General features: G+C 38.6%; 1 protein-coding gene across 1 annotated transcript in view; it reads left to right on the top strand.

The window, feature by feature from the left end:
* greb1l (GREB1 like retinoic acid receptor coactivator) overlaps positions 1-25,535 on the top strand; it is a 207,538-nt gene that overhangs the window by 107,778 nt on the left and 74,225 nt on the right. The window contains exons 6-14 of the mRNA XM_052023073.1: positions 3,159-3,335; positions 6,135-6,287; positions 8,222-8,353; positions 9,056-9,208; positions 13,318-13,434; positions 14,709-14,846; positions 16,160-16,345; positions 20,252-20,578; positions 24,766-24,894. Of these exons, the coding sequence (XP_051879033.1) occupies positions 3,159-3,335; positions 6,135-6,287; positions 8,222-8,353; positions 9,056-9,208; positions 13,318-13,434; positions 14,709-14,846; positions 16,160-16,345; positions 20,252-20,578; positions 24,766-24,894 (1,512 nt within the window). The remainder of the gene's footprint in view (positions 1-3,158; positions 3,336-6,134; positions 6,288-8,221; positions 8,354-9,055; positions 9,209-13,317; positions 13,435-14,708; positions 14,847-16,159; positions 16,346-20,251; positions 20,579-24,765; positions 24,895-25,535) is intronic.

Raw genomic sequence — 25,535 nt, 5'->3', positions numbered from 1 at the left:
TGGCTAGGCTGTTTTCCTTGGTGGGTGAGTCCAGGACCAGAGGGCACAATCTTAGAATTAGAGGGTACAGTTTCAAAACAGATGAGGAAAAATTTCTTTAGCCAGAGTGTAGTGAATTTGTGGAACTCCTTGCCACGTACAGCAGTGGAGGCCAGATCAGTGGGGGCGTTCAAGGAGGAGATAGATAGATATCTAAATAGTCAGGATATCAAGGGGTATGGGGATAAGGCTGGAAATTGGGATTAGAATAGTTTTTGTTTTCTTCTTCTTCTTCCCCCATTCCCCATTTCTCATTTCTATTTCCCTTTCCTTGGAGCAGACTCGATGGGCCGAATGGCCTGCTTCTGCTCCCTTGTTTTGTGATATTGTGATCTTCATTTTTTTAAAAACGTACTGCTGGAAAAAGTCCTGCCTTTCTTAGGAAACTCAACATGAGCAATAGGGAGAGACCAAGAGTGCCTACAATATTGTAAAAGTGTTGGAAAAAATAATTAAAATTGATTGCTCTCTAACTCTTAACTCAATCTTTGGCATACGTGGCAACCCTGAAAACCAGAAATTGTTGGTGTTGCCCAGTGCTACACCGTGCTGATGATAAGATATATCTCCTGTAACATATTCCTACCATTTGCATAGCCCAAAATTTGTTGTAAATCATCAGCAGTTGCTATCCACCAAATGTGGAAATACTCAGCAAAATTGGGTTTAGATGAAATACGTCAACCTGAGAAATGAACATGGTTTCTCTCACCACAGATGAGTTTCACCCATGCTCATTTGATCTAAGTGATATTTGGTAGAGGTACCAAAAGCTAGAAATGGCATACTTTCCTACACTGGGTACTCTTTGCCATTCAGATTAAAGAATTATAAAATCAGTTTTATATGGATGGAGAAGGAAGTGTTAGACTGCTGAATTCAATGTTAAGTCAAGAACAGAAAGAGAAATCAAAGGGAAGAAAGAAATAATTTGATTATATGAGAGAGAGGTTAAAAGAAAAGTTCAGGATTTTTAAAAATAATTCTTCAACAATTCAAACTTGAACAAAATGAGGCCCCATATTTGTGATGGTTTATTTATATAGCTGAAGAGTTTAGCTGGCAATAATTAATACTTATTAAGAGTCATTAAATGCATACTTAGACTTGAAATAACTTGACCTGACCTTCTGTGATGAGCTTAGTTTATGTTTGCTGTGCTTCAGTTGAACAGCAACGTTAAAACAGTGATGACACTTCAAGGGTACTTCATTCGCTGCAGAACACATCCTGAGATCATAACACATGTTATATCTTCTTTAAGACAAAAATGTTTATAAATTCACAATTTTCAAGGTTTAGTACACATCCTGTTTTTGAGAAACCAAATGGAATGATGTATATTGGCCAGCAAATTTCCAGTTTCTGCATTTAATCTTCCATCCATGCTTAGCTGAATTTGCTGTGGCAATTAGTATTTAGACTCGCTTTAATTTTTATAAAAAATTTAATCTTGTATCTTTTTAATGCTTATGCCCATTTCAGGGTGTTCATATTTACATCCCATATCATATGAAAATTCCTGGAATTAACAGAGCTTTCAGGGATAGGTCTCCCCACACATTTTTTTGGGGAGCAAGTTCCATATTTGATGTCTTCCTTTTTCAGAAAATACGGCTTCCCTTCTGCAGTAATTGATGGAGTCCTCTCTCGCATTTCCTCCATTTCTCAGGCTTCTGCTCCCTTCAAACAGAACAGAGATAGAGTTCCCCTAGTCCTCGCCTTTCATGCTGCTAGCCTCCACATCCAGCACATCATCCTTCATCATTTCCACCAGCTGCAATGAGTTCCCACCACTATCCATGTGTTCTCCTCCCAACTCCTTTCCTCCTCCTGCAGGAACCGCTCCCTCTGTGACTCTCTGTCCACTTATCTCTCCCCACCCACACCTCCAATAACATATGGGATTTTCCTCTGCAACCACAGGATGTGCAACACTTGTTTTTACCCCTACTCCATCGCCACCATCCAGGGACCTAATCAGAGGCCACCTCCTCCAACCTCATCTGCTGCATTTGGTGCTCCTGCTGTGGCCTTCTCTACATCAGTGAGACCAAGCGCAGACTGGGCGACCAATCTACAGACCCATTGTGATTTGCTCTGCAATGGCCATCCTGAGCTCTCAGTTGCATTCCATCATTTCCATTCCCCTTCCCATTCCCACACTGACCTGTCCATTCTCAGCCTTCTCTACTGTTGGGGTGAGGCCCAACGCAAAGTAGAGTAACAACACCTCATACCCTACACTCCCATTTCAAGTAACCATTGCTTCCTGTCTCACACACACACACACACCTCTCTCCTTCCAATCCACCTCTGAAACCTCCTACCCACACATTTTTACCCACTGATTTCTCCCTCCCCCACATCTGGTTCCAGCTGCTTACCTCTCCCCTAATGGTTCCCATTATCATCTTCCTTACTTATTAGATTCCAGCACTGGTAGCATTTGTGTTCCTGCTTATCATCCACCTAGTCTCCACCCTCACCTTCTCCTCGCTCCACCTGTCTCCATCTGCCCTTTTTTTTTGGCTTGCCTCCACCAATCATCCACCTGTCTCTCCTAACTCCACCCCTCACCCTCCCTTACCTTGGTCCATCTATCTGCAATACTTCACCCATCCTTGGTCCACCAATCATCTACTGGCCCCAGTGTCACCACTCCCCGTACACCCTTTACACTGGCTACCTTCTCTCTCCACTCTTAAGTCCTGATGCAGAGTTTCGACTCAAAATGTCAACAGTTCCTTTCCCCCCACAGGTGCTGCTTGACCAACTGAGTTCTTCCAGCAGATAGTTTGATGCTCCAGATTACAGCATCTGCAGTCTTTCATGTCCCCAAGTTCCATATTTGATACCAATTAATTTGATTTGGGATAATACAGTTACCCAGCTAACCATTTTTTAAAAACTATAAATAAATTTAACCAAATGGGCACAATACCAGTTATACTTATGTTTGCTTGGAATTGGAGTCTTAACGGATTTTGTAGAAGAAGAAAAATCCATTCCACTGAAATGCTTCAAAGGAAACAACATTTTTCTTTGTGAAGTGCGATTGGATTGAAATGATTCATCATCATCACCTTCTGCTCTTGATCTGGTTGCTATGACTACAGGTTTCTCGGGAAACTGCATAGGCTGTGGGGAGAAAGGATTCCGGTACTTCACTGAGTTTTCCAATCACATCAACTTAAAGCTGACAACCCAGCCGAAGAAGCAGAAGCACTTAAAATATTACCTCGTTAAAAACTCGCAGGGTGTTTTCTCAAAGGGACCATTAATTTGCTGGAAAGGTAATTAAATTCAATACAGAGTCTCTCAAACTGTATGATCCAATGATTTAGCCATTTTATTTATGATAATAATTTTCAGATTGTTTTCCTTTGGTGTCTTTTAATTCTTTGAATGTGGTCAGATATTCCTCCCAGTGACCGACTGTTCAGTCAAATATAATGGAAAAGTATCACTTTAATTTACAAACTAAATTATTAAATTGATAACAATCATCAAGAAATGTTTAGAATAAAATCCATATTATGTAAGTAGATTTTTTTTCTCCTTTTATATGTTCTAAGTTGCAAGTTTGCCTATAAATAATGGATTTGTGATGTTGCTAAATATTAAAAATCTTGTAAGCATGTTGAATTCTTGCCCAAAATATTACCTGGGTAGATTTTATAAGTAAAAGAGTAAAGTTGAAATAGCTATTTGTTCCCAGGCTTCTTGCATAACTGAAAAGGATGGGCTTTCATTTGTATTACCTCTAGTGTAAAGCATCATCAGCAGGGAATCCAGAGACGCAAAGTCAAATGGAGAGAATTGCGTAACTGCTGGAGAGACTTGCCTTCATTATTTTAAATGCACTGCGTATGTGATTGCCTTATATTTACATCCCTGTTAGCGGTCTTTGATCAACATAGTCTTGAACCTAGAGCAACACAGAAGATGCTGGAGGAATTCAGGGGGTCAGGCAGCATCTATGGAGGGAAATGGAGAGTCAACTTTTCAGGTTGAGACCTCAACCCAAAATGTCGACTGTCCATTTCACTCCATAGCTGCTGCCTTGACCCACTGAGTTCCTCTAGCGTCTTCTGTGTCAATCCAGATTTTAGTATCTGCAGTTTCTTGTGTCTCTAGTCTTGAACCTAACCTTGCATTTCTTTTTCAGTGATTTCTCAGTGACATAATGTAAGGAGGCAAGCTGTTTTTTTGCCAATTGGATTCAGCTGGCAATCATTCTAGTGGCTGAATATTGTTTTTAACTGGGCAAAATTTGTCTGGGCATTTACATTTTAACAATGGAATGAATGTAGCATCAGATTGTAGTTATAAAAGTTTTTAAATATCTTGAGTGAATCTGAATGCTCAAATATAGCCTGAAATTTCTGGGTTAGGGAAAATGTAGTCCCTTTGCAGGATCAGAAATTTTGATGAAGCTGATGTATGCCAGGATACAGCTGTAAAAGTATCTTGCTTAATTGCCATTGAGTTTCAGGCTCTGCTGAAGAGGTTCCCTTCCTTCTGAAGGCAGCCGTGAAGGAAGCAACACTGAATGATGCCTCCCATCCCCATTCACTGATCTCGATCCATGGGTATCTTATTTGAAAGACACTGTTTGCCAGGATTCATTAAAGGGAATAATAAATGTTTAAAGGGAAGTTTCCCAACAGAGATAAATTCTGGAGACTTTTAGTCATATGTTGGGATTCACTGTAAATATTAGAATTTATTTTTCACTCTCATACTATGAATTACAAGCCCAATATCTGCATCCTTGGAATGGAGAATATGCTAGATTTTGGACAATATGTACATAAAGGTTTGGAAAAAAATCTTCTTGTACTTATTAAATAGACAACAAATTGTGCTTTCTTTTTGTGGTGCCACCCCATGACTCTTTTGACCTATTGCGATGACAAAAAACACAGGAAACAACAGAGATGGCAGAGGTCAGGAACTTAGGCTGTTTTGACTGGGGTCAAGGTTGACCCCAGCCAAAACAGCCTAAATTCCTAAATTTAGGAATTTCTAAAAAAACAATGCAGGAGGTTGATTGGTGCATAACAGTAAACAAAGCAGCAAAGCTGGTAACAAATTTGAAAACTGGGACATCCAAATACTGGGGTAATTTGGCCAGTAAGTCTAAATTTTATTTAACTGTAGATATTAAATGGAATATTTTCACAACTATCTGGTTTATGGGTAATTCTTGTTTTTGGACAGCTGAATTTTGGGCATCCAACTAAAGACAATTTCCAAACTGAAGCGGTTATCAAGTAGGACACAAAAACACAAGAAAAATAGGAGGAGGAGGAGTAGGCCACCGGTTCCATCAAATCTGCCCCACCACTCAATATGATCATGGGTGATCTATGCTGGCCCCAACTCCTCATCTGTGCCAGTTCCCCATGAACTGCTATTCCTTGATCTTTCAAATATTTATCTATGTACACCTATAGAGGCTAAGAATTCCAGAGATTCATAACCTCTGAGAAAAAATTTTAATGTACCTCAGTAGTAAATAACCTTAAATGAGCAGTGCCTTACTTTTTAACCATGTCGCCTTGTTCGTGACTCTCTCACAAGTTAAGACATCTTAACATCTGCCCTTATATGTTTGAATAAGGTCACCCTTCATTTGTCTAAACTCCAAGGAAAACAGACCCAGTCTAGCTTCTCTTGTTAGGACAACCCTTTCATCCCAGTAATGTCCTTTGAACTGCCTTCCAATGCTGCTATATTTTTTTGTAGGAAAGAGGATCTAAACTGTGCACAGTATTGCAGGTTTGGCCTCATCAGCACCCTGTACAACTGTAACAAAATCTCCCTATTCCTAACTGCCACAAAGGCCAAAATACCATTTGCCTTCTTAACTACTCCTTTGAGTGCCTGTTAACTTTTTGTGATTTATGCAGCAGAACACCTAGATCCCTCTGAGCTTCGTTCATTGCAGTGTCACTTCAGCTGACTCCTTCCATGATGTTGACTTTGAGGCCTTGATATAATATTAATATTAAGTACATGGCAATGAAATATCAATAGGTCTAATATACAACTAAAAATAATAATCACTACTTCTGAACTGTTATTAGAATGCCGAACTCGTCAGTTGCCTAGCAGTTATTCATCTGCACTACCTTCAGCCAAGACAGTTGCTGCAGTCATCGGTTCTACATCACCTTCACCAAATGTAGACACAGTCTCATCCAGTGTTTGCAGTACCACGGTTGCCAGCTGTCAGACAGGTAGGCTTTAGAGGTTGCTGCATGCATAAATTTGAAAGTACAGTGTGTTGTACAAAATACAATCTAGCTGAAATTATGAATATGTTTAACATCTTACTCTATCATACTTAACTAATCGTACTAATCTGTGGGGCTGCTTGCCTTGGAAAAGTGGTAAGTATCATTTTGTGTTAGACACTAAAATGAAGGGTTTACTAAGGAGCAGTCAGAATTTTTTACACCTGAGAAACATTTTTCCATATTCATGAAGTCTGAATGTTGATTTTGTTGAAGGATGTATGTCTCCCTCCTTTGCTGTGTCCCAGTTTTCAAATTGAAATTAGTTTGGAGAACTACTGCAACATCGTTGTCAAAACTGGATGCTGGGCTTGGGAAATTTATCTTCTGGTCAGTTGTGATTTGTTTTGTGTTTATCTGCATCATGTGCTATGCTTGAGAAAGCAACCAAATTAAGTTGCTTGCCCTATCTCTATTTCTTAAGCAAAACCATCAAACACCGTTAACTGGTAATGTCTTGTTTGCTCTTTATGATATTTTGCTGTATACAAATTGGCCTATGTGTATGATTATGTAACAAGAATGACCAACATTTCAAAAGTAATGCATTATTTGGGATAGAAAGTTTTATAAGAATTGATTTCCCTCTTCCTCTATTTGAGGTAGTATGAATCATAAATGCTAATGTGTTGCTCAACAGAGCAACTTCCATTTAGTCCCAAATGCCATGCATCGCACGTATCAAGAAGTGTCTTTGGCAATGATCTGAAGTTGCTACTGTTCAAAGGACAAAAATAATCCTAAAGCTTAATGAAATATTGACCTCAAAGAGGATTGGAATTTAAAAGTGAAGAATTGATGAATAATTTAAATAGAACCTTGGTCACACTCACTCTGAAAGTGTGTATTCAGATGCAGGCATGAAATTTCAGGGGAGAAATATTAGCCTAGAAAGGAATGTAGTACAGATTCAGACATCAAGATTTCTGGTGTTAATTTATGAAGGCAGCTTCTAAAATATTGGTTTCTATTCCGATTAAGGGGATGATCTAATTGAATTGCTTAAAGTAATTAAACAGCCACTCTACATGCAGCTCTGTTTTGATCAATTTAAAATTTTCAGGATTGAGATAGGTAGATTTTTATTAGATGAGTATATGAAAGATAGAATGAAAGGCAGATAGATGAGGTACAGAAAAGTCTCGAGCATATTTGAAGGCAGAATAGGTGATTGGGGTGAGGAGTTTCAATAGCCAAGCTTTATTACTTAGTGTTTATTTTATTTTGGTTCCCCCTCCTCACTGACTCTTAATTCACAAGCTAATTACAGTGTCTTATTTCACTGCAGCCTTGTCCAAGATCAGCCTACCCAACGCAGACCAGTGATTAACCTTTGGGCCTTCTGTGGCTTCAAAGTCATATCTTTGTATTCTTTCTCAGACGGATCAGTAATCAAGTATAAGACTACCTGAAAATGCATGATTGAAAATAGCTGAATGTAGCAAAATGTACCACATTGCAGTGCAATTTGAAGAAGTTAGCTGATTTGTGCATAATTTTATTTAAAATTCTGCTAAATGATAAACTTCTGTACTTATCAATAGATATTTATTTTTCAATAGCTTTTGTTCTGTAAATCCTTCACAAGGTTAAACATGTCACTAAATGTTGAATCATATTCCATTGACTATAAAGAGCAGTGATATTTTTATTCCCTACTTTTGTTCTAAGATAATCTACTATAACCATTTATATAGTTTGCTATCTGTTCAAGTACAGTGGGAAAATATTCTCTTGTGAGTGTAGTAAACTGTTTATTGGTCAAAATACATGTTGTCAGGAGGAGGGACTGACAGCTCCAATTACTCAACTCTAATGCTGCCTTGATTATAGTACAGAATGGTAGGTTAAGTTTTATACTAATTCATACATTATAGAATCAACATTCAGTCATGGTTCAGCAGCATCTTCTGCCAGTTTTTCTGGATGTCAGGACCTGTCCAGGAGTGGAAATGTAGCAAAACCTCTTGCCATAGCTGCACAACAACTTGTGAAGCCTCCAACTACAGGTAATGTTTTAACTTTTCCTATTTCAGAGCAAATCTTGCAACTTTCTACCTACGGAAATCGGATCACCTACATTCTGCTCATTTGCCCATCTGAAACTTACTTTTGTTCTAGTAGTATTGTGATGTGATATACTATAGGTATTCATTTTTACTGCATCATTTATCCTCTATTCTAAATGATTCTTTTCCAGAATCTTCACATTATTAACTTCTTATTTGTCTTAACTGTTTTCTGCTTTGTAAAATATGTAGGTTTAAAACTTCAATGGTCTGCATTGCCACTGGTTATGGATTCTGTAGTGGTCTCTCCAATTATAGCCAGCACTTTCTCCTTTGTGGGGGTGAGGCACAGGAAACTGGAGCACCCAGAGAAAATCTATGTTATATGATCTGATAAAATAATATGTTAACATTGTTTCATATTCCTCATCTCTCCAAATCTTTACAATAGTTTCTTCCTTGGGTATTATTTCCACTTAAGCTAGTATGTGAAAATAAGCATCAAAAAGGTCCTCCAAAAGGCAGACGTGTGGTGATAATATCAATGCAAAGCTAGGGGCCCATTCCATTTTAATGCCACCAATATGTCACTGCACTAGACATGTGTTTACATAGGACTGGTAGCTCCATTTTTCATTTATCTGTCCTGCTCTAAAATCATTAATATAAATGCTTCTTTTACAACATTTATGTCTTCTGCAGCTCCTTGCCCAAATAACCAGTCATCTGGATCTGTGCGAGTTAATGGTAATAGTAATGGCAATGGTGGGAAATCCAACGTTTTCAACGCTTCTTTGTCTCGACCTCAACCTCTTTCAACTTCATCAAGTCCTGGCTTGATGACAGGAGAAAACAGTAAGATCATGTTATAACTTTCAGCATGTAGTTCACATTATAAACATAACTGAATCATTATAGGCAGTTTAACATTTTTGCAAAGAAAGCTTCGATGTACGTCATGATTATATCTGATCCTATGCACACCCGTTCAGAATCACTCTGATTCTTGTACTTTTCTGGTACACAAATTTAATTGTATTCTTGCATTAGAGATACAATTTGACTGGAAAGTAATTCATTATGCCTTGGGTGTAAGCACTATTACATTGTCAAGCTGGAAGATGTTAGCATGGTATCATAGAATTAGAGTGTGCTATCTTAGTCATGAATGCTAATCCAATTGACTATCCAATTGACTATCCAATTGCACTGATGTGCGAAGTCCTTGCTGAATCATAAACAGATACTTGTTAAATGATTTCATGTACAGGTTGCCCGATTTTATCATGAACAAGATTGGCAGTTCTTTATTTGAATATTTTGGGTAAAATATATCCTGAAGATTTCCTCTGTATTCAGTTTTGGAGCAGGTTTGGCCAAGGAGTTTGAATTTCCTACGTTGCCTTCATTCTGCAGGATAGATGTGAGAGACACATATATAAATGCAAATCAGAGTTCTTAATTACAAATGGGTCTCTGATATGATTTTAACTAGTGCTGTATAGACTTCATGGAGGTTGACAGGATGCTAGCAAACTCTGGTGGATTGGGTTGGATTGGTACAATATTGCTGAATGTAAAGGGGTGTAATGCTATTAAAGTGGCAACATTTACAGGTGGTGTTTCACCTCATTGTATCATAACTGCCAGTTCCAAACTAGATTGAATAGTCCTGCTCCCAAGCCACCTACCCGTCCACTTTCCAAAATGCTGGTCTCAAGGTACACACCTGCTCTCTCTGGTCTAGTTGGTTGGGGGAGACGGGGAAGAATTGACTATTGGGAGAATCAGTGGTCAGGGTTGGGGTGGCATGGCAGATTAGGGCCTGGTCCAAGCAACTGCAGAGTTGTGAGAGTGGGAGTAGCAGATCTTGGCTTGGAACTCAGGCAATCAGCATGCTAGGAGTTGAGTTGAAAATTGGCTGTGTGGGGTGCTTGGTTCAGTGCTTAGGGGAAGATAGAGGAATGTCACTACAGTGCTTGAGTGAAGATGGATTGTCAATGGATGCAGTAAAATAATTTACCTACTTAAGATGCATCTTAATTCTGGATTTGTACTGACTAAGATGCCTCTTAAAGTCTGGGATTATCCAGCAATGAACACTCCCAGGATAATATAGTCCATTGTAGAAAGGGGGGGAGGAATATTGTAATGCATTTAAATTCCTAGGCAATTGCCACCCAACTAAAGATAGGTAACTTATAATTGGTAAGTTATGGAAGGAAGATATTATGCTTTATTTTTATGTTTGTTCATGCAACGTCTATCAATGTCTGGCTCAGCATTTATTGCCAATCCCTAATTGATCTTGAAATTGTTAGGCATTTCGGAGGACAGTTAAGAGTCAACCACATTGTTGTAGCTCTGGATTTGTACTTAGGCCAGACTTGATAAGATTGGAGATTTTCTTCCCTGAAGAACATCAGCTAACAAGATAGATTTTTATTATAATAGGATCGCTTCATGGTTACCATTTTTGATATTAACTTTTTATTTAATCTATTTATTTAATCTCTTGATGTTAAATTTACTAGGTGCCATGGTGGAAATCAAGTCCTAGTCTCTGGATCAATGTTTCAGGCTTCTGGCTGCTAGTCCAGTAATTTGTCTACTGTGTTCCCAGACTCGCAGCTTCCCCTTTCCTTCTCTCTCCACTTTCTGCAGGGATTGCGCTCTCTGCGACTTCCCTGTCCACTTGTCCCTCCCCACCGATCACCCCCCTGGCACTTAGCCCTGCAACTGTGCGAAGTGTTACACCTGCCCCTACACCCCCTCCCTCACCACCATTCAGGGCCCTAGACAGTCCTTCCAGGTGAGGCAGTGTTTCATCTGTAAATTCGACGGTGTCATTTATTGTATCCAGTGTGCCCGGTGCAGCCTCCTCTACATTGGTGAGACCCGACGCAGATTGGGTGACCTTTTCGTCGAGCACCTTCGCTCTGTCCGCCTCAACAGTCAGGATCTCCCGGTGGCCAACCACTTCAATTCTACTTCCAATTTGACATGTCTATCCACAGCCTCTTCTGCCAGTTAAAGGCCAGATGCAGGTTGGAGGAGCACCGCCTCATATCCCTTCTTGGTAGCCTCCAACCTGATGGCATCAACATCGATTCCTCTAACTTATGGTAAACACAGTCCTCTGTTTATATCCCCCACCTTTGTTTTCCCTTATTCCCGTGGCCCCCTGCCCCCTTCTCTTTCCCCTCACCCACCATAACAACCTGTCCATCATCTCCCTCTGGTTCCCCACTTCCTTCTCTTTATTGCATGGTCTACTGTCCTCTCCTATCAGATTCCTTCTTCTCTAGCCCTTTGCCTCTTCCACCTATCACCTCCTATCTTCTTGCATCATTCCCTTTCCTCCCCCCACCCACCTACCTTCCTCCTATCACCTGGCCTCGCCTATCACCGACCAATTTGTGCATCCCCCCTTCCCCCTACCTTTTTTTTATTCTGGCTTCTGCCCTCTTCCTTTCCAGTCCTGATGAAGGGTCTTGAACCAAAACGTCGACTATTTATTTCCCTCCATTGATGCTGCCTGACAGTTCCTTCAGCATTTTGTGCATATTGCTCCAGATTCCGGCATCTGCAGAATCTCTTGTGTCCCCAATGTAAGACTGATTTTTTTTTAAAATGAAATTCATGGTGCCTGGTGGAGTGAAGTGTGTGACAGAGTTCCAGCATCCTGTTCTTCACTTTGCTCAGTGACTTATATGCGCAACACATGAACAGGACTGAGATAAATTACCATCTGTCCAACTGATAACTTTTTTTGGTTATGCTTATTCAGGGATAAATGTTGGCCAAGTGTAAAGAGAAATCTGCTTTCATTCTCCATTCATCTGAAAGAGTAGATGTGTGAAACACTTCAGACTGTGCTGTATCCCTCACTGCAGCAGTAAGGCTCATGAGCTCATGTCTCTGGAGGGAGCCTGAGAATACAGTCATCACACTCACTGAAGAAGTCAAAGCTGACATGTGAAAGATGCTAATATAAATTATAATGCTGTTGAAGTAGAGTGGCAGATCGAAAGAATTGGGATGGAATAAGTAATAATTTTTGTTTTTTGGACTAGCTGTGATATTGAAATCCAGTGAACACATTTTTATTATAAGATTATCTTACAGGAATTTACAGCAACATAAGTTAGCAACAGAATTCCAAATCTTGCCATGCATTTTGTATTGCCTAACTGGAGTCTTTTGAATCATTTGAACAACAGACACCTTGTTTGATTGTTATTTCCCGTCTAGCCAAAGGTAATTGCAGTGCCCACAAAGACCAGTGGTAGCTGGTGTATTTTCTTACAGGACTTTGGTGTGATCACTGGAGTACTGCATATTGTTTAAGGAAAGAAATTGCTAAGAGGTGATATAACAATGTTTCACGAGGTAGATTCCTGGAAAGAAGGTTTATCTGATGAGGAAAGATTGAGCAGAATTCTGCTTACAAGAATAACACGGGATCCATAAAATCATGTAATATTCTGAGGGGGTTTGATAGGGTAGACGCTTTGAGAATGTTTCCCTTGAGGCCAGAACTAGGTGGAATTGGGTTTGACCACTTAATTCTGAAATGAGAATGAATTTCTCCTCTCAGGGTTGTAAATCATTGAGCTCTCTACCCCAGGGTAATGTGAATCCTGAGTTATTATTTCAAGGCTAAGATAGATTCTGGAACCATAGGGGAATCAAATGTTCCAGGGAAATGGAGTTAATTCTAAAGATCAGATTAGCCATGATATTGAATACTGTAACAGGCTCGAAGGGACATATTGCTTGCTGTATGTGTGTCTACTTTTTATGTTCTTATGTTGTCTGAACAGTCATTTTATCTAACCAGTGATTTACTCTACCCATGTTATTCTTCTTTATAGCAATAGATTGAAAGTGGTTATGAATTGAAATTTAATTATTTGCTAATTTTCTTAAGGAAGTAAAAGTTCATCCTTCTCTACTTGCAGGCATTATGACAAGCTCTGGACCACCTAAGAAGCGTCATCGTGGCTGGTCTCCAGGTTCCCCCATTGCTGTGCCCACAGTAGTCCCTGTTCCAGTTGTGAGACCAGTGATGAGATCTGGTAAGAAGTGTTCAAAACCACATCCACACCTCTTTTAGAGCTGTTTGATGTATGACTAGCCTAGTATCAAGTTTGTTAGAGAGCTCTTATTTCTCATTTAGATTTTGGCCTTAGTGATATTTTCTGAAAACACATTGTCAAGGAGTACGTGGTGACATGAGGCTCTAAATTGAAGAAGGAAGGAAGCCATTGTCTTTGGTCCCCACCACAGACTCAGCTCCTACACCATTATTCCTATCCCAGGAGATTGTCTGGACGTGTGATCCTAGGCTGAGGTTCTGACAATCTATTGCCTTCATTCCCAAGGCCATTGATTCCATCTTTGTTGACACTGCCTAGCTACTGTTGGAATAACTTACTTTTGTTACCTATGGACTTGACTGTTTCAAAGATCTCCTGGATGACCTCCCATCTTCCACGTTGAGTAAATTTGTGATCCAAAACTCTGCTTCCCTTGCACCAAGTCCTGTTCAGTTATCACCTCTCTGCTCAATGACTCCCAATTGAGCAACACTTCAATTTTAAATTCTTATTTTTATTTTCAAATCATTCCATGCTCTTACCTTACTTTTTCTTTGGAATTATCTTCCTTCCAACAACTCTTCATGAAAGCTATGCTCCTACAATTCTAGCCTCCCCAACTTTATTGTTCCACCATTGACAACCATGCCTTCAGCTGCCTAGCTCCTAGTTCTGTCTTTAAACTTATCTGACTTTTACTGCTTCATTCTTCTTTACTCCTTTAAAATTTTCATTTTTCACCAAGCTTTTGTTCATTTACCCTCCTATAATTGTTGTATCAAATTTGCTTTCTAAACAGTCTTGTGATGCAGATACTGAAATTGGGAGCAACAAACAATCTGCTGGAGGAGCTCAGTGTGTCATGCAGCATCCGTAAGGCGGTGGGGGGGAAGGAATTGTCTATGTTTTGGGTCGAAACCCTGCATCAATAATGCTAGATACTGTTCTGATTGTAATTCTCTTTTGAAAACTGAGGCTTCCCTCACACACTGTTGACAAGTGGTAGTGTTGAAATCTTACATTCCCAGACCCACATTGACATTCCTGCAAATTGCCCAAGTTTCCCAAAAATTTCCTTTTCATTTGATCTCCCAGTTTTTAGCTTTAAAGGTATCATATCAATAGATGTGGTAGATCAAATTTGTTAATTTTAGTACCAGAAAACATAACAGCCTATTTAGGAATTACATTTTAACATAATAATTTTGAGGAAAACTGAGAATATTGTGCTTCTTCATTGTTTGTCTACATAGATGCTGTACTACCTGTGCCTGTTATTCAGTCAATGCCACCTGGAGTTTTGCAGCCACAAGCAATCCCCGCAGGGGAAACTGTAATCATCCCTGAAAATTTATTAAATAACTCTGGAGTGAGACCTGTTATTCTGATAGGTATGTATGTATTAGAAATTAATATAAATTGCTTGTTAAGAGTTGTTTAAAAAGTTTTAAGGAGTTAAGAGTACATGGACTCCATTATATTGTGGGGGTAATTTTCTGAGTTCTTAACAGCAGCAATGAGGCATGTTTGCCAGACAAAGAAATCCGGAAACTTAGGACCTAAAATCCATTTCAGCGCTCAGTAAAAAAAATTACCAACTGCGCTGGGTGAGGAGCTTGCTGAATGAAAATTATGGATTTTATTTTAAATATTGAAAAACAATGTTTAGTCATACTACAATAATTAGTTGAAAATTTATCTCTACTGTTTATAAGCATAATCCAGTGTATGATTTAAGCACGTTTCAGTGTGTGTGCTCTTGTACATCCAGTATTAGTCTTTACTGTGTTCTTTAGATTAAGTTACTCACTCCCTTTTGTAAGTAACCTGCATTTTGCTGCTGAATGTAAATTGCTTGTTAAGAGTTGCTTAAAAAGTTTTAAGGAGTTAAGAGTACATGGACTCCATTATATTGTGGGGGTAATTTTTGAGTTCGTATCAAGGATAGTCCTGAAACTAAACTCTTTTGCCATCAACGCATCTGATAGCAATCGAGGGTGGAGATATTGATTCAATTTATTTTCAAAGGCATTAAAATCAACTTTATTTTGTACCTCAACATCTTTAACCTGTTAGTTAGCTATACCTGTCTAATTTTAGAGACTGAGATGGGGATTCCTGGTATCTCCAACCCTGTTTCAAACAGCAAGTATGAAGAAACTGTGCTAGCTCGAATCTGGTACAATGTTCTCTTTCACCCATGATTAAAGTAATGGCTTAACCCATTACCTTTATTACCTTTGTATTTTAAGATTTAATTTTTCTATTGTTTTTAAAATGATAATTTATTTAATTGTTAATAGTTTTGGAATATTTTTAGTGTTTCTGAAGCACTCATAGTGTCTTGAAAACACTAACAGCTGACATGTGGCCTAGACAGATGTCAAAGATCTCCTCTGCATTTTCATGGGGGAAAGTTGGGGTGGGCGGTGGGGTCAGTGGGTGGTACTTCTTTTGCCCTCCTTTCCACGTGTCAGGATGTACAAGTTGAAGGCTCTACCATGTGTCAGGGCTTCACTGTGAAGGTTGGAACTGCCACTTTTTAGCAAGTTGACCTTGGGAAATCATCACTAGGTAAGGACAATCTTTTCTCATTGCTGGCAGCAGGTAGTGGCCGAGGTGTAAATGATGTATCCCAATGCAGACAAAATAAATTTGATCTTGAAAATTAAGGAAAGACTAAAATATCTTTTTCCTTTTGCAGGTTATGGTGCTTTACCATATTTTTATGGCAATGTTGGTGATATTGTAGTAAGTCCTCTACTTGTGAATTGTTACAAGTTTCCACAGCTGACTTCAGCTGAGCTGGAACAGCTGGGGGTTTCCAACAGCCAGATCCTAACAGTGGAAAATATGATCCTCTTAACAATACAATATCTGATTCATCTAGGTAAGATTTAAGCAGTTTACTAGAAATGTTTTTCTTATAACAATTCTTATAATTCTCCTATAGAGTCATAGAGTTATACAACACGGAAACAGGCCCTTTGGCCCAACTTGTCCATGTCGACCAAGATGTCTATCCAAGTCATTCTCATCTGCCTGTGTTTGGCCCCTATCCCTCTAAACCTTTTCTATCCATGTACCTGTCTAATGCTATACTTTCTAATGAGTTCTGAAAGGATATACTGCCAGCATGCCAATGTTGATTGCCAGAACTGGAATCTGTGGAGCCAATGAGCGCACAACTAAATAAAGTTTTTCTGTGGATTTAGCTGGCTTTATAGTGGGAGATCAGCAGAAACTCCCAAAGAATTTTAGATTCCCTTTGCCACATTTAACACATGCAGAAAAGTAATCTGATTTACGAAATACTGAACCATGGAAATAAATTAGTAATTAGATTGTCTGTGGTCAGGTGATCAAATTATATTTGGTAATGTCAGTTTGTACAATTAATTCTTCCTTATGTAATATATATTTATACATTCCACAGCCTATGTTTATCTTTTCAGTTCAGTTCGGTTCAGTTCATAACTCCTCAAAAAATGAAGCAGTTTATACCTGTATATGCTTTAAGACATGGGCAAGAACTAAGTGAGGGCTAATAAATGACAAGTAACATTTTCATTTCATAAGCTCCAGGTAATAATCACCCACAAGAGAAAGTCAATACCACCACCCCTCCCTTAAATTTCAACTTGCATTGACATTGAAAATCTGATAGTGTTGTCGTACTAAATATAATCAGAAATTTAACTCAAACTGTAACTAAAATGCTGAATCTGTAAGAGGAGGACAGTCTAATCTAACTCTTCAAAGCCATTTCCTTAATGGGAATGGATTTCACATCCAAAATTCAATGAGTTGATATGACCATATCATATGCTTAGCATTACTGAGATTAATTTCTAAGCATTCCTTTCAGTATTGGTCTTCACTTTCTGTTTGTTAACAACTTTTTGTATCCATTCTATCATGGTCCTTTTCATCCTCTGGGCTTTAATTTTGTTAATAAGTCCATCTAATTGTTTCTTTTGTCAATTGTCTAGAAAATCCATATTTAAAATGCTGAATGACAAAATTAGCATTGATAATTATAATGCTCCTTTACAGAGAATAGTTAATGCAAAGCTTCCTGTAGGGTTACTATCAATTTAATGAAGAATTGGATATATTGATGGAGGGATGATAGGTGCTTTCTGGATAGATGAGCTGAGATAGGGTCATGAGTCTCTGCAAATTTTAGCTAAGTGCTAAGCGCTGGAAGTGTAGTGACACTTGCGGGCTGCCCCCAGAAAACTCTACGCAAAAGATCCTTGACTTTCTAACAAACAGACCGCAATCAGTGAGGATAGGCAGCAATACCTCCAGCACGATTATTCTCAACACTGGTGCCCCACACGGCTGCATCCTCAGCCCTCTACTCTACTCCCTATACACTCACGACTGTGTGGTCAGATTCTGCTCTAACTCCATCTACAAGTTTGCAGATGATACCACCGTTGTAGGCCGTATCTCAAACAGCGATGAGTCGGAGTACAGGAAGGAGATAGAGAGCTTAGTGGAATGGTGTCATGACGACAATCTTTCCCTCAATGTCAACAAAACAAAAGAGCTGGTCATTGACTTCAGGAAAGGGGGCAGTGTACATGCACCCGTCTACATCAATCGTGTTGAGGTCGAGAGGGTTGAGAGCTTCAAGTTCCTGGGAGTGAGCATCTCCAACAGCCTGTCCTGGTCAAATCAGGTAGATGCCACAGCCAAGAAAGCTCACCAGCCCCTCTACTTCATCAGGAGGCTAAAGAAATTTGGTTTGTCCCCTTTGACTCTCACCAACTTTTACCGATGCACCATAGAAAGCATCCTATCTGGATATATCATGGCTTGGTACGGCAACTGCTCTGCCCAGGACCGCAAGAAGCTGCAGAGAGTTGTGGACACAGCCCAGTGCATTACACACACCAACCTCCCCTCCTTGGACTCTGTCTTTACCTCTCGTTGTCTTGGTGTAGCAGCCAGCATAATCAAAGACCCCACCCACCCAGGACGTTCTCTCTTCTCTCCTCTTCCATCGGGTAGAAGATACAGGTGCCTGAGGGCACGTACCACCAGACTTAAGGACAGCTTCTACCCCACTGTGATAAGACTATTGAATGGTTCCCTTATACAATGAGGTGGACTATGACCTCATGTCACTTGCACTTTATTGCACTGCACTTTCTCTGTAGCTGTGACACTTTACTCTGTACTGTTACTGTTTTTACCTGTACTACATCAACACACTTCGTACTAACTCAGTGTAACTGCACTGTGTAATGAATTGACCTATATGATCGGTTTGCAAGACAAGCTTTTCACTGTACCTCGGTACAAGTGACAATAATAAACCAATATCAATACCAATATTTCACTGTGTGTTTCGACGTACCTGTGACTAATAAAGATATCTTATCTTATTTTGACTGTCACCACTCACTACTTCAGCAATTTCAAATTTCTTCATGGCTGAAAATTTATTCCAATATACTTAGAACATTTGCAGAGACTAAATTTTTTTGTTCAATATTTATTTTCTTGTTCACGTCTGTGGATATAACTGAAAAAGCCAAACTTTATTGTCCATCCCTAACTGAACCCTGAATTAAATGGTTAGGTCGTTGTAGAGGGCAATTAAGAGTAACCCACATTGATGGACGTGGAGTCACAAATAGACCAGGTAGGGATGCTAGATTTACTTCCCTGAAATTCATTAGTGACAGATGGGCTTTCATGGTGGTCTGGTCATGAGCTTTTTATTCCATGTTATTTAAATTCCCAAATTGGATTCGAACTCTTACCACTGCACCACTGCTATTGGTAATCCAGTGATGTAACTGTGTTGCTGCTCTAAGCAGCTACAGCTGTTCATCAGCAGACCATCTTGGAAAATCCATTTCAGCAATAGGCTTTTTCCCATTTTCATTACAGCATGTGAATTACTCCTGTGTAATTGTTCTTATCTTGCCTTCGCTAACTGCACTGTATTCTGTGTGGGTAACATATTTGTTGATTAATGTAATATTTGGAGTAGTTTCTTGCTGTCCACCCACAGTTGATGAACCAATTTCAGAAAGTCTTTGGAGCCACCAAAGAGACTTTTCTTCTATTGATCAAACCGTATTCTTCATGCAAGGAATTGTCAGTATAAACCTACATCCTGCCATTCAGTGGCAAGGAACATCCAGGCCATGTATCGTTAGTAAAATGAAAGTCAGTATCCCGTTCCCTTGACTGGTATTGAAAAGCAACATACCTCAAACTCTTTCCATATTTAAATTTCATGGTTTTGCAAATTTGCAGTCAAAATCCAGTGGCATAGTATTCCTGGTGAGGCTGCCATAAGGCTGCAGCATGAACTGCTATGAGCAGCATCCAGCATCCAGCATCACAGTGAACTGTTTTAATAGTGTGAAATTTTTGAGCAAGGTGTCAAAAAGGATAACCCCTCCCTGTCCATGTATCCCACTACTAGTAAAGTTCTAAATGTCTCACTGAAAGCCCAGTGTTGGTGCCTGTATCTGTGTCCACATGGTTTACCACCTTGAGAGGATTCAGGGCAAGTCTCCCTGTAAATAAAGGTCTCAGTCAGCTCTACAAACCCTTCCCACAAAGTAATCTCCTAGAGTCAGCAGGAATAAATGGTAATTGCAGTTTTCAGGATTTGTACTGTTTCTGGAAAGTAAACCCTTCAAAAGTTATGGGTTTATTTCAATGTCGGAGTCAAGTCATTGTTTTTGATGATAGTCGTGTTATTTGGTTTTATTTATATGTATATTTCAGACTTCACTCATTGTGGTATGTTTGGTTATTTCAGGTCCAGACCAAATGCCTCTCAGGGAAGAATTTGAACAGATTATGTTGAAAGCTATACAGGACTCAAGCCTCAAAGACAGATCCCTGCAACTGGGAGGCCCTTCTTCCACTGTGTCTCCAGGACAGTTACCCTGGCTTGCACGGCTTGCTGCCAGTGTTTCAAGAGATTTGGTGCAAGTTGTTTTTTCCCAGAATTCTCTGGCAGAAGGCATTTCAGAAACTTTAAGAACATTTGGTGATGTACATCTTCAACAGAAAGTACCTAACTATGTGGTAGTCATTTGTACATCAAAGATCAGAGGCAATGAATTTTGTGTGGTGGTTTTAGGTAAGTAGCATTCTAATCTGTTCAAAATTAACCTGTTAAAACAAAACATAAACTCAAACCAGGCATGGTAACAATGATGAATAGTTTCTTCATTAAAATATTACCTAGGGATTACAGAGTTATGAATGATATGTTAATTTTCCAAATATTTGCTCAGGCAGTGGGTTCAATGCATGTATGTTGAAAGAATAATCACAATATTTTCCAAATATTTGGAAAATTAAACATTAAATTTTTTCTAAATGTTTGATTTGCCCCTTACCGCCATTTGACTGAGATCAATCATTTATTTTACAGAAGGTTTGGTTGCCTGTCACCAAAAATGGTTGCTGCCATTTAGTGGCTTTCAGATCCTGGCTAAGCATTTGACGCAGGTTTTGGCTGTACAGTATAATTGCTCAGGCAGTGGGTTCAATGCAAGGGCATGGAAAGAATAATCACAATATTTCTCTGACCCTGCGAAAGATCCTGTCCTTGCCCATGGAACATGTAGCTGAATTTCCTGGCTCAGACAATTTACAAGGCCCAGATGTTGTCTTAGAATAGAGCCAACTTCTTGGAGGGCAGAAATGGGTTGAATTGCATGTCTGAGAGCTAAATTGTGCTCCTGGCCAGTGGGATAAAGATGTTCTGTCAAAGTGGCAAAGGCTGAGGGGATTGCTGGGAAAGAATAGCCACTTCCCTACAATCATCTCAAATTTTTGGAGAGTTTCCAGTGACCATGCAGACTTTCATAGGCTTTGGAGTGTCTCATTTTAACCTTTACTGCCAGCTGTTTGCATGACCCATGGGCAGTGGGGCAGAAGCACATCTTCCTGTTTTATCTATATGCAATGCAGGATGTCTGCCCCAATCCCTTGTGTTGTCATACCCACTTTTTGGCCCTAGTGATACAGTATTCCCCATACATTTTACCTGTTGCGGTGCTCCTTCTGTGGCGCTCTTAGTCCATTGCTTCCTGTGCAGTACTCCTCAATCAGTGATTCCCCTGTAGTAGCCCGAGTACAGTCCTCCCTCTTCGGTGGTCCTGGTGTCTTAATTCCCCAGTACTTTGCTTCAAACCAGCTCATTCCTTAACTGAATCTTTTCCTTAATTATTTAATCTCAGCCATGTTAAAATATGGAACATATGATCTGTAGCCAGCTGTAAAACCTGATCTGCCAGTACACTCTAATGGGGGAGTAATTTTCTGGGAGTAAAGCATGGTGAACACAGATCAGGGATGTGGCTGCTCTATTGTAGCCACAATTGCCCAAACTGTCTGTGACAAGATGGAATTTCATAGCAACTACAATATTGTACAAAATTATAGCATAGGTTTCTATCAAAGCAGCTGGAGAATGAGCAGCACATGCTAATAAACCACACTCAGTTCCCTTTCAATTGAGATCCTTTTCAAGATCAAGTTAGAATTGATGCAAGCATCTTCATCCTGGATTTTCCAGGGGTTCTGATGGGATACTGATGGAGCCTTCTTGAATTTGGGCCCATTGTACCAAGTGTCTTTTGCTTCAGTGATTTTCTTACCTGCCTTGTAAGGTGAAGAATCTCTGCATACCTTATAAGGCAAATTGCATGGGCCTCTTCCTATTAATTGCACATAGACCAATGCCATTGTGCATCCCTGGTGATCTTGACTTACCGTCATTGAACTGTTGTGCTCAGCAACTTCTCCAAGTTACTATTCTATCTCACAGATACCATCAGATGATTATTAAAAACACTTAGCTGAAATACAAAAACTGTTTATAAATTATTAGATTCTATAAGCCAGATGTTCAAAACTTCTTCGATCCCTTTTCTTGTTAAACCAATATAGTTGAAGATCTCAGGCAGTACAAAACTAAAAGTTTCAGTTGCACACTTTATAGTGTTACTAATTTCAGCTGTAAACAATTGTGGAGTTATCTATTTAAAACCTTAGAGAAATTTACGTTTGGGCCTGATTTTATTCAATGGATTAAATTACTTTACTAAGTAATTTCCTTCTGCCCGTGTTCTTACTAACTTTCAACTTTCTCAACCTTTTAAACTTCAGCGTGGAACCAGACAGGGATGCCCTTTGACTCTTTTGCTATTTGACCTGTTTTTAGAACCTTTAGGTATTGCTTTTCGAGAATCTACAGAAATTGCCGGTATCTTTAGGGAGGTACTACCCACAAAGTTTCCCTCTATGCTGATGATTTATTGCTCTTCATTTCTAATGTTGAGACTTTGTTACCTTTTATGCTTTCCTTACTTTCCCATTTTACCCAATTTTCAGGATATACACTGAATTTACACAAGAGCGAACTTTTCCCTTTGAACAATTTGATGCCATTCGATATTAACCTTCCTTTTAAAATTGTAAGAAATCATTTTACCTATTTGAGTGTAACAATTACTAAAGATTATAAACATTTATTTAAAGAGAACTTTCTTGCTTTACTGAATTTTGTGAAAAGGGTCTTACCAAATTGGTCACCCCTCTCTATATCGCTGATTGGCTGCATTAATTCTATTAAAATGAATATTTTACCTAAATTTAAGTATCTATTTCAGGCTTTACCTGTTTTTATTCCTAAGTCTTTTTTTGAATCTCTTGGCTCAATTATATCTTCTTACATATGGAAAAATAAGCATCCTAGATTAAATAATGTTCATTTTCAGAAAGCTAAAAATAATGGAGGCTTTGCCTTACCCAACTTTAGGTTTTATTACTGGGCAGTCAGTATACGAAATCTTCCCTTTTGGTTACATTATATTAATCCTGAGGCCTGTCCAGTATGGGTTTCTTTGGAAGCTAATTCTGTTAAAAAATTTTCTATTATTTCTTTGCTTGGCTCTTCACTTCCTTTATCAATGAATAAATTAACTGATAATTTGGTAGTTAAACATGCTTTGAGCATTTGGTTACAATCTAGAAAATATTATGGTTTATTGAGATTTTCTTTGTCTAGTCCCATTTTTGCTAATTGTTTTTTTTAAACCTTCTATGACTGACATAGTCTTTAAAGAATGGGATAGATTAGGTATTACTTGTTTTCAGGATCTGTTTGTTGGAGGAAATTTCACAACTTTTGAAAATCGTCAATTAAATATAATTTGCCAAAAACTCACTTTTTTCGATATTTGCAAATTAGAGATTTTCTCCGATCTCAAGTACATACTTTCCCTATGTCCTGATAAGAACTTACTAGATGTAATTTTTAATTTGAAGCCTTTTTATGATGGTTCAATATCTAAGATTTATGGTAGGTTATCAGGAACAAATAAGGTTCCTTTAGACAAAATTAAAAATGCTTGGGAACATGATCTGCAGATTTCAATTTCTGAGGAAACTTGGAATCAAGTTTTTAAACTGGTTAATACTTCATCATTATGTGCACGTCACTCCCTCCTTCAATATAAAGTGGTCCATAGAGCTCACCTGTCCAAAGACAAATTATCGCGTTTCTATTCTGATATATCTCCTTATTGTGATAAATGCAATGATGGAGGGGCTTCTTTAATTCATATGTTTTGGTCATGTCTGAGTTTGGAAAAATACTGGATAGAGGTATTTCAAACCTTTTCCGTGCTTTTTAAAATAAATTTTAAGCCAAATCTTTAACTGCATTATTTGGGTTTGTTGGAGAAAAAGATACAATTCTGGAGACTTCTGACTTATACATATTGGCCTTCATTTCTCTTATAGCCAGGAGGGCTGTATTGCTTAAATGGAAGGAGATTACTCTCCCCACTCATGCTCAATGGTTACTGGATGTTATGTCATATCTAAATTTAGAGAAGATCCGCTGCTCTATTTCTGGATCTATTCTGAACTTTCAAGTATTATGGGGACCTTTTTTGAACTACTTTCAAAACCACTGATTTGGTGCTTAAAGAACAGATATTGGCCAATACTATTATGTCTTTAGGGTTTTTTTTTGTCTTTTTTTTAAACCAAGCAGCTTCGGTTTTGGTAGTGGGTTAGATTTTTTTAATATAATAAAACTATTCCAATTTATTAATACTAATTAGTTATCATTTTTGTTTATTAATATGAAGCATTGTGATTTCAAGTGTGATTCAATACAATCCATTTTGTAACATGTTTTTTCCTTTGTTTCATGTACTTTGTATTTTTTATTTGGAATTAATAAAAATATTGAAAAAGAACAATTGTGTGCCCTACCATAGCAATGAATACATCTGTTTTCTTCAGGTCACTATCAATCCAGAGTGTTGGCAGAGAGTATGCTCACCACAACTGAGTTTCTGAAGGAAATCAGTTATGAGTTGATTACAGGAAAAGTCAGCATTTTGGCATCCCATTTTAAAACCTCTCCTTTTGGTAAGTGTTTCAATCAGATATATGTTGTGAACACATTTCTACCTAAAACATCTGGTAATTGTTCTTCACGTTGAGAAAAAGCATTGAATTGTTTGAATAAAGTTTGAGTAACTTCTGCCAAATTAAGGAAGACATTTTACTTTTTAATACCCAAGCATTCAATTATTTCTTTGGTTTTGAGTTCTGGATTTATCACAGCTCATGAAGGTGAATAACCTGTGTATACCTGTGAATTAAAAGTCCGGCCCATCCAATTTCTAGCAGAACGTTTTTATGGCATGCTTGAGGTGCATGATGTTAGTTCCCATAATCAGCTTTATTGAATCTGTTGAATGACTATAAATCAGGTGCAGTGAGATTCATATTCTACGCTATTGTTGATTTTCACAACTTGTCATAGCATTTAAAATCAGGACCTCTTGATTGCTTGTCCAGTAGTATAATTGTTATGTAATGTGTCCACAATTGGGATATTATCACTATTCAGTAGCTGGACTTTCCGAGGAATTTCATGCCAGCTTTGTGACTGTCAAGAATTATTTACAACTGACACATGGTCTGGAGCTTTGTGGCTCTGCCCGCTAATTTGTGGTGTTATTGTTAAAGCCTTTGGATTAATTATCTGAAGTGAATCTAAAAGA

The sequence above is a fragment of the Pristis pectinata genome, chromosome 9 (assembly GCF_009764475.1).
Source record: "Pristis pectinata isolate sPriPec2 chromosome 9, sPriPec2.1.pri, whole genome shotgun sequence".
Classification (NCBI taxonomy): domain Eukaryota; kingdom Metazoa; phylum Chordata; class Chondrichthyes; order Rhinopristiformes; family Pristidae; genus Pristis; species Pristis pectinata.
This window is presented reverse-complemented; position numbering and strand designations above follow the sequence as displayed.